The sequence below is a fragment of the Ammospiza caudacuta genome, chromosome 7, assembly GCF_027887145.1.
Source record: "Ammospiza caudacuta isolate bAmmCau1 chromosome 7, bAmmCau1.pri, whole genome shotgun sequence".
Taxonomy (NCBI): domain Eukaryota; kingdom Metazoa; phylum Chordata; class Aves; order Passeriformes; family Passerellidae; genus Ammospiza; species Ammospiza caudacuta.
Window position 1 is genome coordinate 48,615,073 of NC_080599.1, and position 16,249 is coordinate 48,631,321.

The 16,249-nt window shown below is 37.2% G+C and overlaps 1 protein-coding gene across 1 annotated transcript; it reads left to right on the top strand.

Moving 5' to 3' along the window:
- The first annotated feature begins 1,348 nt into the window (after positions 1-1,348).
- ACADM (acyl-CoA dehydrogenase medium chain) lies at positions 1,349-16,124 on the top strand. The gene is made up of 12 exons (XM_058808321.1): positions 1,349-1,436; positions 4,603-4,702; positions 5,502-5,599; positions 5,721-5,790; positions 7,742-7,842; positions 7,931-8,011; positions 8,818-8,948; positions 10,036-10,144; positions 11,010-11,150; positions 11,229-11,324; positions 11,981-12,229; positions 15,829-16,124. Exons 1-12 carry the CDS (start codon positions 1,413-1,415, stop codon positions 15,898-15,900), a joined length of 1,272 nt encoding a protein of 423 aa, XP_058664304.1. The 5' UTR covers positions 1,349-1,412; the 3' UTR covers positions 15,901-16,124.
- Positions 16,125-16,249: the final 125 nt, after the last annotated feature.

Consider the following 16,249-nt stretch of genomic DNA (forward strand, 5'->3'; position numbering starts at 1 on the left):
CAATCACAACACAGTGTTGCGATGAGAAATAAACCAAAGAATACAAAGATATTGTGTACACACAAACTACACAAATAGTTAAATAATATATAGGTGGAAAATGGACTGCTCAGTAATGAAATTCCCTCACTATATTCAGAACCATGATCTGTGGAACCCTACATAAAATGGAACACAAAAATGCGACTTTGAGTGCTGGTATTTTAAAGCCCCACTGCAGCTTTACATTCCAAAGGTATGGTGTACTTGAAACAGGAACATACAGAATCTTCAAAAATACTTAAACAACACAGTTTTAAGCTATGCTTATGTCTTTTACTCTATTGCCCTGAAAGTACAGGGGAAAAAAAAATCTTCTGATTTAGAGTGAAAAAGCAGCAGCCTATACACTGAATCAATGCTGTCCACTTGCCTTCCTTAGGTAATCACCTGAAATCACAACAGTATGAAGTCTATAAAACATTACAATCATCTCTTTTCAGACAACTGATAAATATGTCTGTAAATAACTTTTATATGGCTAGTTTTCTATCAAACTGTTTATTTTTGTATTAACCACAAAATCAATACTGTCAACTGTCAGAAACAGAACAAGCAACTAAGAGCCAAATATAAAAAGGCAATAATGACACAAAAATATTTGTTGCATACTATTTTGTATTATTATGCAAAATAAAATGTTATTAAAAATCTAGCTTCCAGAAAAATATTTATTTTGTTAATTTTGTTGAAATTTCACACCAAATAAGGAATTCACAGAGAAATCAATGGCTGCCATTTTTCTTGGTATCCTTGTTTTAATAAACCCCTAAACAACACTGCTGTGAAACAGTACTATTCAAGAGCATATATTTTATTCGCCACAGATAATTTCCAAAAGCATTGCTTTTCCTTTAAAATACAACTGGAATAAAGAGCAGTTAGAAGCACATTTTAGGTAACTATCAATACAGTCGATACTTAAAACTCCCGTGCGCCAGGCCCAGTCACTCTCCAGTTCCTGGCACTCTTCCGAAACATGAGTTTATGATTCCCTGAAGCACAAATTACAGTAAAATGCTTACACGGGCTTTGCTGCTAACAGGTGAATGATGCAGGTGACTGGAACCAGCCTAGGACACCCAGCAAACAGGCGGCGAAGCAGCACAAGCCGGGGCACGGACACGGCCGGCGTTCGGGCCGGCGGGCCGGGGCGGGCCGGCCGCGGGGCACGGCGCTCCTCCCACGAGCGAGAGCAGCAATAGGAACTCGCCGGAGGCTCTCCTCGCAGGAGCCGAGCAAGGCGGGGGGGGGCTGTCGAGCCCAGGGCCGCCCCAGCGCCTCGGCCCAACGGGCGGGCCCGCGTGGCACCGCCCCGGCCCCCGAGCACCGCCCCGCCGGAGCTGCTGCGGCTGCCGGGCTCTCCCGCCGAGATGGCTGCGCTGAGGGCGACGCGGGTGAGCGGCCAGGGCGGGTGAACGCTCGGGGGACACAAGACCCAGGGAGAGGCACGGCACGGGACGGGACGGACCGCGGCGCTGCCGGTGCTAGCGGCCAGGGGAGCCCGGGCGGCGGGGAAGGGCGGCGGGATCGCAGAGGGCGAAGGGCGGAAGAGGCAGGGCCAGCCTGCGTTCCGCCCGCCGTGACTGTCCGGACGGCTGCGGGCGTAGGGGCTGCCCCGGTGGGGAGAGCTGGCGGGGCTGGGATCCACCCGCTGTGCTGCTTTTCCTGCCTCGCAGTATTACCCGAGTTTACGGCCGTAATCCTCGCGGTTCGAATGGGTATTGCCATTTGATGTTCTTCACTGGCGATACTGCACAGCCCTGGGGATCCTCATGGGGCAAAGGCCGCGTCGTGCCAAGTGTGTCTGGCACCTCTCCATTTAACGGTGGAGACGGCTTCAAAACACCGGGATTAGAGTTCAGGGTATTTTATCCAATGCATTTCCTTTAGCGTACGTATGTTATTTCTAAAAAATATGTGTGAAAATATGTGTGAAATATAATAGTTGGTTTTCTAAAGTACAAACTTTCTACTGTATTGAACCACCAATAACCTCACAGCTTCAAACTAGAAAATTAAAACCATTCAGAATTCATTTAGCATTGCACATGCCTTTTTCTAGATTCCCCATTTTCAGAGGCATTCATGAGTCTGAATTACTTGAAAGGCCCTTCACAACCTCCTAGTAGCAGTGTTGGTTTGCCCTAAATTGATGCAGCTTGGCTGCTGGTCCTGAGTGTTGCTGTGAGAGTGAGGGAAGAAGTCTCCATCTGAAGTTGGTATATTGTGGCTCAAAAGTAATGCTTTAGGCAAAGGAAGCCCATAGGGAGGAAATTACTATTTCAAGTTCAGCCTCCTGACATGTTACCCCCGCAACAAACTCTTGATAATTCTTTTCCTTTTTGCCCTGAGATACATGAGGCAGAATCAAGGTTAGCGACCCTTAGCTTATAGTTGTCCCACTGTTTTCTGTGATGTGCATCTTTTCAAACAGGTTCTATAGCTCTTTTGGTAATAAAGAGATTGCATCACTTTTGTGAGTAGCTTTGTCGTACCCTTTTCCTGGTAGCACATTCTTCCAGTGTTAGTCTTGCTACACTGATGATTGCATTTGTAATTGCGACAGAATTTATACAGTAGTGCAAGGAAATGCAGTAGGAGTTGTATCTGAACATCACTAGCAGTAGTTTGTCACTGAATCCAACTGTTCCTCAGAGTTAAGCAGTGAGAAAGTTGACAAGCAGACAGATGGTTATCCAAATTTTTACATGTAGCAAACCCTCATCCTTTGTCATCTCATCAGTCATGCAGCTTCCAGGTATGAGTCCCATCTGTCCATATTTCTTGGTGGGGGTATTGTTGAGTTTTTCCAGAGTAATCTTAAGTGTTATCTTGCATACTATATTGCAATAGACATAATTTCACTGGTTTAAATTTTACAGCTTCTTTCATATAGGGTATCACTTTCAGCATTAGTTTGAATCCACTTTTCCAAGTGTAAACAAAACCTTTTGGTGGCAAAGCTATGCATTAGTCTATCAAGAGCTGCTCCTTAAAAAAAGAAAAGAAAAAAATTTCAATCATCTGGCTTTTTTTCAACCTCATCTTGTCTTTTTTCCAGATAAAATAAGGCATAAATAATTCTGAAGAATCAAGGTCTATCTAGATTTTTGTGGTATTGTTTTGGCTTTTAATATGAGAGGTAGCAGTAACAGAAAACTTAGCAAGATACTCTTTTGCAATGTCTATTGTTTCTAAAAACTTGAAATTAATAATATATTACCTACAGCAAAATGCAATCCTGAATTATTAATAAATTGACAGTACCAGCACAGTATGCAAATATGTCATAGCCTCTCCCTCTTCCCTGCCTGGAAGTGTTCCTTCTGCATTTCTTCACCTTTGAACTTTATAGATGTTTCCAGTATCCTCTGGAAATACTTTTTTCACTGTGTTGATATCTATTATTGGCAGTATTCATCATGCTTCTTGAGCTGTGTTATAACCATCTATCATATAGCATTATTATTAAGAGCACAGTTTATCTACTATAACTTTTTTGAAAGTACTTGTTGCCTCCCCAGCTGTGTAACTTTCTGCAATGTCCTTGTCTTCTACAGTTCCCAGTAAAATTTCTGTGATTTTTTTGCATTACTATCAATATTTTTTTTAATGCTAGGAAGTAAGTGACTGCTCTGATCACAATTAAAAAAAAAAAAAAGTCTACATTTTCACAGAAGAAAATCAAGAAGAAGCCTTTCCTTAGTGTTCAGGCAAATTTGGTTTTGCAATATTAATTTGGGCCATCCTAAAAATTATCCAATTTCATATTTTTCACTAATTTTCAAACATTTCAGAGATTCATAGCTCTTGAAGAGAGTAAACCATCCTCTTAAATTCAGACATGTTTTTGCACAGTATTAAGACATTATGAAAATGTAGCCACAATATTTGGGGCTCTAAACTTGAAAAAGCAGAGAAAGTATTTACAATGAAAAAGAATGAATTTATGGTAAGTATTAGGAGAAAAAATAAACTTCAGATAGCTGTCTCTCCTGTTGGAGGACAATAATAATCACCAAGTGTCAGTGGCAGCAGCTTATTAAAAGAAAGCAGAGATTAGTGTAGGATATTATCAAAATATTCTGATATATTGGCTAATAGGTAGGTTGTTTTTAAAATCTTGCTAAATCTGAATGTAGGTAAGCATTGAGTAATAGGATATTCACTAGAGGGCCAGAAAATGAAGTTTGATGAGTGTGTGTATAAATGAAAGAAATATATATTGTTGTGCCTCTGTGAACATAGATTTTAATTATACTTAATAATTTTTAAATACTCAATTGCACAATACTTAAAAGTGCATGCAGTAGTTCACTCATCCTTCGTCCCGTTAAAGCCTGACATTCTTGGTAGAGGTGTCAGTTCATGTAAGTGCTGCTTGCCACAGGAGGAAAACACAATGTAGCCAGTAATTGTTTTATCACAGTAGTAATTGTATTTTACTTGATGTGACACAGTTTCTAGAGAGGGAGTCTAAAGTTGGGCTGCAGATAGGTTAGTAGGTTTAGGAGGCTTGAGCTGTAAAGATCTTACACCTCATGTTCTTTTCCTCTCTAGCAAATGCTTCAAACCATCACAGGGCATGGATGGAGGTCCTATTCTAGTAAACCTGCTCAAAACTTACATGTAGGCAAACCTGGAGCGGGCTTTAGCTTTGGTAAGTAGTACCGTTTTTGAAAGAAATGTAACAATAACAGGCAAATTGCAGAGTTAAAAAGAAATCATATCCTGTATTGTAGTTCACCGTGATTTTAAGATGAAGGTCTTTGTTCTAAATATATTTCTAGTAAAAAAATAGTTTGAAAAGCAAAGTAACTTTATTCTTAACTGAGGCAAGGCAGATATGTTTGTAGTGTTCTTAAGGTTTTCTTCTTTTTTTTAACTCATGTCTATGATAAGTTTTTTTTATTGCCTGAGTGTTTTAGCTTTGAATACTTACCTCATATTGCTCTTTTCAATGTTACACTACCTAAATGTAGTCATAGTTGAACTTGGTTATCAAGAAATGCAAAAAAAGAAATTTATCTTCATCTTGGCATATTATATATAACATATATATGCAAGCAAATTTAGGGGATCAGAGCTAGATGTTTGAAATTGAGTCAGGATCTTTGGGCAACCTCTGTATTTTTATGCTTTTAATTAGCACAGCATTCTTCTTATTTCTTTTGGTAATACATTTTATGTTACACAGTCATCTCTGCTTCGTTTTCAGTATTTTGTGGATAATTTCATCAGACAAGTAAGTGCGTGTAGGGGTTGATCAGAGAACAACAGAAGTTTTCTCCCAGGAGGAGAAGGAATCTGAACATTTTTGCTTCCTGGAGAGCCCCAAATAGTGGTGGCTTGGGTTATCCTGGAAGGATGCTCTTGTTTTCTTTTTTATCATAGTCTTGACAATTGGCAAAATAAAAGACAGCAGAGGATTTATGATCTTTTTCTCTTTTTTAAAATAGAACTTACTGATGAACAGAAAGAGTTTCAAGCTACTGCTCGTAAATTTGCTGTGGAGGAAATTATTCCTGTTGCTGCACAATATGACAAAACTGGAGAGGTAAATTCTACCGTAGTGTAAGGGAAAATTTGGGGAAAAACAGACTTTTATCTTAACCTGCATAAAATTTAAAGTTTTGGTTGTTATGAATCAGAAGATGATTTTACCATGTCTGTTTCAGTATCCTGTTCCACTTATAAAGCGAGCTTGGGAGCTTGGTCTTATGAATTCACACATACCAGAAAGCTGTGGTAAGTAAACATTCTTTTTAATCTGTAAAATTAAACAATGAAAAGACATTAGATGAGATTCCTATGTGTAATTATGGATTCTGTACTGTCGCATTAATAGTTGCATACTTGAATAATCTAAATTTAATCAGTAGGCAAGTTGACACATACAAGTGTGGTACTAGGTATGGGTGTAATCAGGAGACAAATTAGGCAGATTATGGTTTAGTAATTTATGACCAGATTTTTCTACCGTGATTACAGCTGCTTAGTGTTCCCCTGGTGCAGTGTCAGCTGATTAGGCAGAGAAATTAGAAGGTCACGTTTTGTTCTAGTCTCTGACACAGGCTGGAGCAATTTAAGAGTTTATTCCAGAAGGACAGTTTTTTAGTTTAGATTAAGTGCAGTACAGCAGAGTCCTGACTCATAAGCTGTATGAGTGATACAGACAAACATGATATGCTAGAGAAGGGTTTTAGTGAAAGGAACTCATGCCTCATAAAATCATTGAAGTTCTCTGAAGTAGCTAATAAATGTGTGAGCAGGTGATAGAGAATGCCTGAACTTCCAAAATAAGTTTTAAAGATTATCAGGTTTCATATTGGCAAAATTAGCAGCACAGCCTTGCTAGGTCTTGTGCTATTTGGGATGTCTATAAATAAACGGAGAAGGGCATAAATGCCATAAATGCAAAGGTGATAGAGTTTGCTGATAATACTTAGTTATTCGGCACAGAAAAGATGATCTGGTTCAGACAGCTGAAAGACAGAAAAGGTCACAGAAGAGAATGAGAGTTAAAATGGCAATGTGATTCCAAAAAGAAAAAGTGATGCACATGTGAAGGGAAAGAATCAATCTGAACTTCACAGAGGAAAGGTATGCTGTGCATTAGATACTGCCTCTCAGAAAAGACATCTTTGGATCCTGTGAACATGAGCATAATGCTCAGAAGTGGTCAAAACTGTAAAATCTAAGGTCAAGAGGGACTCTTAAGGGAATGAATTAAAAAGAAGAAGGCATAATTATGCTGCCTCCTGAATGCAAATTGCACTTGCTTCTTTAACTCATTATATAGTCAGATCCTTCCTTCTCGAGAGAGTATTAGGGAAATGGAGAAGGTTCCTAAAAGGATGACAATGAATATAGAAGTTTTATCTTCCGTGTGAGATGTAAACTCTATAGGAGAAATTACTAAAACGTTAGTGTCATGGGAGAATGTGAAAAGGGATTGGTGGTTCACTGTCCCTTTCAATATAACTAGAAGGCATCAAATTATGTCAGCAGATGCTAGATTCAAAACAAGTAAAAGGAGATGGTTCTGCATGCAGTGTGGAGTTAATTTGCAACTTATTGCCCCTGTAGGATATAGGTGCTAAAATTTGACATAGATTCAAAAAGACACTGGTTAAATGCATATAACAGATGTCTGTCAGGGGTTGGCATAAGAAAGATACCAAAGAGAATTATTTCTTTGACCGAGGAAGTCACCTGAAAGTTCAGGAAAATATTTTTGAGGTAGTTGTTATTGTACTTGTATGTAGTGTTGGCCAGTTTCCTGTAGTGTTGGCTTCTGTCAGAAACAGATTACTGCGTTGGCTGTCTACTAATATGGACACTTTTTTGTTCCCAAATGCTTTTGGCTCAGGGGCCCTTTCTCTGCTTCCTAGGAACTCTTAATTCTTGAATGTACAGTAGTAAAAAAATGTGAGTGGTACATTCTTGCCACTTTGTGCAAGTTGTCCCACGTTAATCAAACAATAACTCTGGACACGTGACACATAATTTTCAAATCGCCTGCTACTCTTCTGATGAAGCTTTATTTAAAAAGCTTGTGTGAGAATGCCTAACCAAACCCAGTACACAATCAAACGTATATGGAATAGTACACTCCCATAAGTATGTTGTGTAAATCATTAATATGAATACATTATAATTTAAATCCCCTTGAGTAACTTAAATACTTCAACCATAGGTGGCCTTGGCCTTGGCAGTTTTGAAGCGTGCCTTATTACAGAAGAGTTAGCTTACGGATGTACAGGGGTTCAAACCGCCATCGAAGCAAATTCCCTAGGGGTAAGTTCTGTCTTTTCTTACATCTCTTAAACTATAATCTTTACCCTTGAAAGAGCCAGATTAACAGTCTAAATATTTTTTTTTTCAGCAAATGCCAGTTATCATTGCAGGAAATGAGCATCAGCAGAAAAAATACTTAGGAAGAATGACAGAAGAACCAATGATGTGTGTAAGTATAATTGCTATACTGCAGAATGTTTCTAAACCACTTTAATTGTATTACTCCTTTTTTTTTTAATTCCTTTTTTTGCAATTTTTTTTTTCCTGAACACTTATATGTACTCACAACTTAGCCCTGTTTGATTTATATGTAAACAGTGACATTTACTGAAAGGTAGCGAATACCTAATGAGATACATCCAGTAAGTAAACAGAAGATATTAAATTATCCTCATCCTAAGTCACTTACCAAAAATAATAGGTTTTTTTTTTCCTTTCAAGAAGGGTTGTAGAAGTTTAAGAAAAATACAAGGTTTATGTAAGGAGACCCTCAACTTGGATGGGAATGACACTCGATTTGTGATCTCAAATATTACATAAATAGTACTTGTTACGTAGAAAGAAGTAAAGATTTGTCTGCAATGTATATCAATTTACAACTAAGCCTCCTAAACTGAACGACTCAGTGCTCCTATTTTCAGACTTTAAAGATCCTCAGCTTTCACATCAGAATTTTTGAATCCTGGAAGTAGTAACTTAAGGATTACAGAATGTTTCTGTTTGTTTAAAAGCCAATTTTATGTATTATTATGGATTTATAAAGAAAATTAACCTTTACTTGGCCAGCGGTTGGAAGGGGGGAGGGGGCCAAGTGTAGGGTTGTTTTGGGGTTTTATTGGGGAGTTTTGTTTATTTGGTGTTTGGATATTACCATGCAGTTCACTTAAACCTTGATGCACATAATCTGCGTGAATTTGTAGCTGACTAAAGATAGAACTTTTATTCCACAAGAATTTGCATCTTAATTTCTTTTAGGCTTACTGTGTAACAGAGCCTGGAGCAGGCTCTGATGTGGCTGGTATAAAAACAAAGGCTGAGAAGAAAGGAGATGAATATGTTATTAACGGTCAGAAGATGTGGATCACAAATGGGGGGAAAGCAAACTGGTATGTTAACTGGTGTCATAGTTCTATGCCGTGTCTTTACCCCACCCCTCCAACCTCAGTTAAATTCTTTAAAGACCAATCCTTTAAAAACCTATCTTTCAGACACAAATCTGAATGTTCTCTGTGTTTCAGCAGACTACATTTTAATCTCTGCCCAGTTTATGAGGATCGCTATCAGGATAGCATATAAAATGCAGTCTTGAGTGCTAAAAAGAAAAGCCTAAAAAGAAAAATGAGTGATGACATTATGACTCCACACTCAATAATAGCCTCTTGAACCTTTCGGCTATCAAAATTAAATGTGATTCTACTAGAAACACCTCTGACTCCTAGTGAAGCTAGAAATGCTGTTATATTGTAGTGTTACTTTTTATTTTCTGAAAAGAAAACATTTTCCATCTGTCAAAGATTGCAGATATGTCTTGTGTTGTCTGGAGTGTGCTTTTACAATGTAAACCTCTTAAATCATGTCTTACATCATGTTGATTCACAACACAGAAATTTCCCTGAATTCAAGTGGAAGAAACTTTATACATTTACCCAGAAATTGAATTTTCTTGTTATTTTCTTGTTGCAGGCAGACCACCCACCAAAGACAAACTGTCCGATTTCTTTTGACCTTACTAAATACCACAGAAGTGATTTACAGCTGTTTAATTTTTAAGAGAGATACTTATCTACAACTTATACTTAGAAAAATAAAATCAAGATCTTTGAAGTCAGATTATAACTTTTACATCCAAGAAATTATGTTCTAAGCATTAATTTTTATCTACATGCAATGAATAGGTTTCTTTTGTACTATATGGGAAGCTGTTAATATCATAAAGACTTACAATACATGGAAAAGGTAGGGAATATTTGCATGTTGATCTGAGCAACTTTACGAAATATTGAATCTTTAAAACTTCTACTCTCTTGCTCCCTCTTATTTTATTTTCAGGATGGGCAAGAAAGAAAGGCTGTTAACTCATAGACAAAATTTATTATATGGTAGAAATGCACATAAAAATGTTTAAAGTGCTAGATAAATATATCTTGTTAATTGTGAAGATAAACTGCATCCATCTACTTTGTTTTACACTAGGTATTTTTTGCTAGCACGTACAAATCCAGATCCAAAAACTCCTGCAAGCAAAGCCTTTACTGGATTCATTGTGGAAGCAGATAGTCCAGGGATACAAATTGGAAGAAAGGTGAAGACTGTATTTCTTGTTTGACAAGTCAGGAACTGTTGTTCAGTTCTAAACCAACAATAAAACAAATGTACCACTAAAGAAAAGATACTGTTACACAACTGAACAGTCTCATATGCTTATGTGCTTACGTGTGCTTATATATGCTTATCTTTTAATTTTCAAAACATAGAGGAACTATGCATGAAACATAATTTTAAAGCGATTAATTCAAAAAAGGAATTATTCAGAATGGTCTAAAGTAAGATGACTACTTTGGACGTCTGCAAAGAGTCTTTGAAAACGACTATATTGGCAGGTGCCAATAAATGAGAAGTAGTATGCCTTGAAAAACTAAGAAGCAAGCTGGACAATTTTGACTGCAAATACATATCTAGTGAGTTTTAATTTTAGCTAGTACTGGTCAAAGAAGACACCTTAGAGATACTGATGCTACTTCTCTCTTTACAAAAATTACTATTTTTAATAGTAGGTAAAACTGAATGTGGAACATTAGTCAAGAAATCTGAAAACTTGAAAAACTCATTTATTTATTCACTTGTAGTATACCTGTACTTCCTGCATATTAGATTCTTTCCTTTTTCCACTTGCATCTAAAAGATAGTTGAACTAGAAGAACACAAGAACACTGCTTACAGTGACAGAACTAATTTCATATTAAGGAGAAAGTAAGCTGCCCAACTTAGACAAGTTAAGGGCATACTGGTCTGCAAATACAAAACTAGTATGTGTCTGGCACGTGGTAATTTTTAGATTGGGTGTTTTGAGGAAGAAAAACTATGCTTTGAGTGAACAAAAAAATGAAAACATAATGTACCTTTGAATAATCCAAATTAATAGCACATCTGTAAATTTCCCACTTCAGGAAATGAATATGGGTCAACGCTGCTCAGATACAAGAGGCATTGTCTTTGAAGATGTGAGAGTCCCAAAAGAAAATGTATTGATAGCTGAAGGAGCTGGCTTTAAAATCGCAATGGGAGCTTTTGATAAGACCAGACCACCCGTAAGTATCAGGAAAAAAATAGGTTATAAAATATAGCAGGAATTTCTGATTTTTTATTCTGGCCTGTATTAAATTTAGGTAGCAGCTGGTGCTGTTGGATTGGCAAAAAGAGCCCTCGATGAAGCTACTAGATACGCTTTGGAGAGAAAAACCTTTGGGAAACCAATTGTTGAAGTAAGTGTGGGGGCAGACAATGCATAAAAGCTTATGTTTTCACACTAGATGTACTACTACTGATTTTTCAAGATTATTCCTTAATATTTATATATTTATATAAATTCCTTCGTTTTTATATTATACCTCAGCCATTTTGTGGTTTCCAAGTTTATAGGTTGCACTATAAGTAAACTTAGCTATGTGGTAACTTCAAGTGTTTTTGGTAATTTATCAATGATAGTAGGAAAAGCAGAAAGAAAACTCTGTCCCAAAGCTCAGAACTTACATACCAACTGGGCATACTTAAGTTCTTCAGCACTAATAAAGAGGGATCTTCAGGAAAGAAGAAAACATCTGAGGTGTGTGGAACAAGATATATTGTATTAGAGTACATTAGAATACCAGTAGAATACATTGCCCATCATGCTGCTTACCAGATCTGAAAAAATATGAATGAACAACAAGAGAAATACCGACAAATAGGAAAGAACAACTTCAACTGTTGTTTCATCAGTATTTAATCCCTATGACGAGAGCGTGATGCATGTTCTGTATAACTTCTCTTGTACAACTTACTGAGTTTTTTGAAAAAGATCACTGCATTAAGATTTTATCTTTCCTTCATGTCATAGAATTTTAAGCAGGCAATATTAACCTAGTTTATTTCATCACAGCACCAAGCAGTGTCTTTCTTGCTTGCTGAAATGGCAATGAAAGTTGAACTCGCTAGGATGGCTTACCAGAGAGCTGCATGGGAAGTTGATGCCGGTCGCAGGAATACCTACTATGCTTCCATTGCAAAGGCATTTGCTGGTGACATTGCAAACCAAGTAGCTGCAGATGCAGTACAGATTTTTGGAGGAAATGGATTTAATACTGAATATCCTGTAGAAAAGCTAATGAGAGATGCTAAAATCTACCAGGTAAGTAAAAGAGAAAGTGGTAATGCATAGATTTTATACAGAATAAAGTAATGGCTACTTACTTCAAATCATGATGTGCACATATTAAAAAAAAATCATTTGAGAATTAGAGCAGTAATCCTTCCATTTAAAGAAACAATCATTCAAATCAGGAAATTACTTCATACTAAAGTCATTGCACTTGATAAAAACTGAAACCGCTTAAGAGAAATAAATTATATTTTGTGGCTTTTGGGTTTTTTTCCTCTCTAATGTGGTAACTCATTGCAATTCTTGGATTGTCAATTTTGAAGTCTTTGAATTCGTAGGGAAAATATCTTGATCAAAATACCAGTGCTTGCTCTGGGATTCTGTAAGTAGAAGTGGTTTACATATCATACTGTTCTTGAAAATCTCTAGAGATGCAAAACTTTTGGCCATCTGTCTGTACCCTGGACTGATGTCTTTTTATAGTTCAGCTGTCTTCTTAGCCTGAACACTAAAGCAGTTTCTTACCCCAACGACTTATGAGGGAAGAGATGTTTTTTGTTTGGTTAGGGTTTTTGTTTTACTTTTCCATTAAACTTTCCGTTTGAAACTTTGGTATTAAAAGCTGTGTAGAATGCTGGGGTTGATGTATGAACAGTATTGGGTATCATGGTTGTGTAGTTTAAACCCAGCTGGCAACTAAGTTGCCACACAAGGAAGCTGCACACTCCCTTCTCCTTCCTCCCTGCTCCTGAGGGATTGTGGAGAGAATTTGAAAAAAAAAAAAGTAAATCTCATGCATTGAGAATAATTGAAATAAATTTAATAATAATAAGTTTAATAATTGAAATAAAGTAACTTATAATAATAAAAGAGAGAGGCAGATAGGAATAGAACCCAGGAAGAACAAGTGATGCACAATAAAGTTGTTCACCACCTGGTGACCAATGCCCACCTCGTCCACCCACGGCAATCAGCACCCTCCTGGTCAACTCCCCCTAAGTTCATGTACTGGCTGTGACTCTCTATGGCATGAAATGCCCCTTTGGCCATTCCAGGTCAGCACTCCTGGCCATGCTCCCTTCCAGCTTTTTGTGCACCTCCTCACTGGCAGATCACAGGAAACTGAAAGTCCTGGATTTCCAGTAAGCACTACAGAGCAAGAACTGAAACATGAACATGTTACCAACACTATTCTCACAAAACACAGCACTGGACCAGCTACTAGAAAAACTATTAACCCTATCCTAGCTGGAAATATGACATGAAAAATTATTACCTTGCATGTGTTGTATCAATAGAAGTGTGACAAACTAGAGTGATTATCCACTTTTTTAACAAGACCCTTTTGTACTCATATTTAGCCCATAGTTCGCTGTAATCACCCAGGTTTTTTACTGCAGTGTTACTGTCAAGAAATTATTCCATGTCATGTTGTAACTAGTATATTGGCATATACTATGCTGCAGTTCTTAATTCAGCAAGAATATTTTAATTCATTCAGCAAAACCAGTAATCTTCATTGACATCTAACACTGACACTAATTGTGACTAGATAAAACATACCAAAGTAGATGATTTCAAGAAATGCACATAGACCATGACCTCTAATGATTGTTAGCTATAACAGCTGTCAGTCCAAGATTCTAGGCAGTTAATATTTGTCTTACAGCTGACTTCAAAATGCAAGCTAATATTGCCACTAGCCAAGAATTTATTTTTCTCAGTTTAAGGAAAGACAACTGCTATGTTGGTATCCAAAGGTCCCTGTAACTAACTTCACTTCTGTGAGTGAGGAAATGAATGACTAATTGAAATCTGTGATTGGGATTTTTTTCCTGTCAAATTGCATGCTTTTTTAGAGAATGATGGTGCAAGGGTTGATTGAGACTGATTTGACAAAATTCCATTATTACATAGTTTTTTCATTACAGTGATCTAAATGCATGGCTAAGTAGGTTTGTTTTTGTAATTAATCAGATTTAGTATTAAATTTTTAATGACTTGTCAGTTCCATTTCATCCCCAAAAGAATTCAGGAAGGGGTTTTGTCTTGCAATCATTTTGTCCATGTCTCTTGATTATATCTTACACTTCACTGTGCTTTGCTGTGTTACTGCTCAATTCCAGATGGTATATACTTTTGGCCATACATTGCATGCAGAAAAACTTGATTTTTCAAATTATCTTTCGTATGTTTGATCGTTTTTGGTATTACACAATCCTTTTATTGTGTTTACTGATAACATTTTTACATGTCCTTACTGTGCCCTAGTTTTGTCTGGCTAGAAATCTTGGCTACTTTGGTAAAAACTCTTAGGTTTGGAAACTCTTAAATTTGGAAAACTTTCTTTCTTTAATTGTCAGAGAGTCTTGAAACTGTTTCCATCAGCTTACAAGCCAAAACCTTTCCTGTAATTACTTAATGAGATTGTGAGTTGTGATATCTTTGATTGATTCCCATGGCTGTGCCCATCAGCAAGTGCAAATGTAGTGCAGTAGGAGCAGTTTGGTAGACTGCAGGAACAGCTGCTGAGACTCTGACAGCCACACTCTGAGCAGTTTGAGCAGGCCGGGTTCATAGCAAGCCTGTTTCGTCCCTTGGAATGTGTGTCCCTGACAGGCATCCAGCTGTTAGGGTCCAGCCGTAGGCTTGTACCATTAGGGCTTTTCTAGGGATTGCTGAATGTTTAGTATGGAGAGAAAGCAGACTTCTATTTCAGTTGGTTTTAGAAGGCACCTAGTACTCACAAAACACAGTCTGCTCTGTGGACTGGATCAACACAGGGTAAGCAGCAGCAGAGAAGTCACCCTGGGAATCAACAGCTTGTTCTGAACCAGAACATTAATGTGAACACAGGTGATAGGATTCTTATTTTTAAAATGCTCTTTAAGTTTCCTGGAAAGATTATTCCTAGAAGTGAATTTGCGTGATTTCCAGCATTTTGCTAAACCAAGTTTTGGCAGAACTGGGAGCTGAAACATTAAAATCTCTAGACTATGTTGCCTCAGTCCTTGCATTACATTGCAGTATGCCTGTGGAGCATATGTCCTCCTTTGGCTTTAGAACTTTATAGTTGCTTTTTTGTCTATTTTTGACTTTGCTGCCAGCAAACAAACAGAAGAGAGGGATGATGCAGGCTGTTTCTAAAAGAAAATGCAAGAATAAAGAAAACCACAAACAAAACTGTGTGGGAGACAGTACTAGTTGACAAGAAGCAATAGAAATAAATAGATCAAAGACAACAGACCTTGAAAGGCTAGTTAAAGAAAACACTTAAGGACAAATCATCTCTTCCCTTCTACCCATGATTTCAGATCCTACTTCGAAAAATCTCAATAATGTATTTTCTTCCTTAAATAAGAGGAATGTTGTCACTTATTTTCATAAGAGCCTTACTGGCTTTAGATAGGTGCACCTGAGAGAACAAGACTTTCTCAGTATCTTGTATGATTTACATTTAATTTAGTCCACTGTGATTACTCCGGTACACTGGAATTTCCTCTGTTTTCTTCTGTCTTCCTGCACATCCTAATCCACACTGGATTAGTGCCATGGAGGTTTACAAATGTATACCCGTTAAAACCTTTTTAAAAATCACCCAGTAACATTATTGCAATTCTTCTTTTCAGATTTATGAGGGAACTGCTCAGATTCAAAGGATGATCATAGCTCGTGAACATGTTGGCAAATATAAGGCTTAAAGAAATGTATAAAGTGTGTCTGGTGCTGCTGTAGTGTTCTGTGCTCTTATGGAAGAAGATTTTAGTGTGTTTCTCAATAGAATTTAAAAGAGATAAAATTCCTTTATAATATTTTTATTCTGTTCATTATTAAGCACTGATTCTGTTCTCAGTATAAAATAAGATAATCAGAGTGTAATTTTTGACAGTCAATGCTGCATTTCAATAAAATATTTTTAAGAGAAGTGTGGTTGTTTTGTATTAATTTTGCTTGTCATATCACTTTCACTGGACAACTAACCCAAAATACTATTTCTGAAGTACAATAATAGCTGTATTTCAGTTTCTCTATGCTCTTGCCCCAAGCAGC

Bases quoted from the DNA above. Each gene is read 5' to 3' on its own strand.
- ACADM (XM_058808321.1), top strand. From the start codon at position 1,413: ATGGCTGCGCTGAGGGCGACGCGG. The intron at 8,012-8,817 runs GTAAGTATAATT...AATTTCTTTTAG, and splicing joins CAGAAGAACCAATGATGTGT to GCTTACTGTGTAACAGAGCC. The intron at 8,949-10,035 runs GTATGTTAACTG...GTTTTACACTAG, and splicing joins AATGGGGGGAAAGCAAACTG to GTATTTTTTGCTAGCACGTA.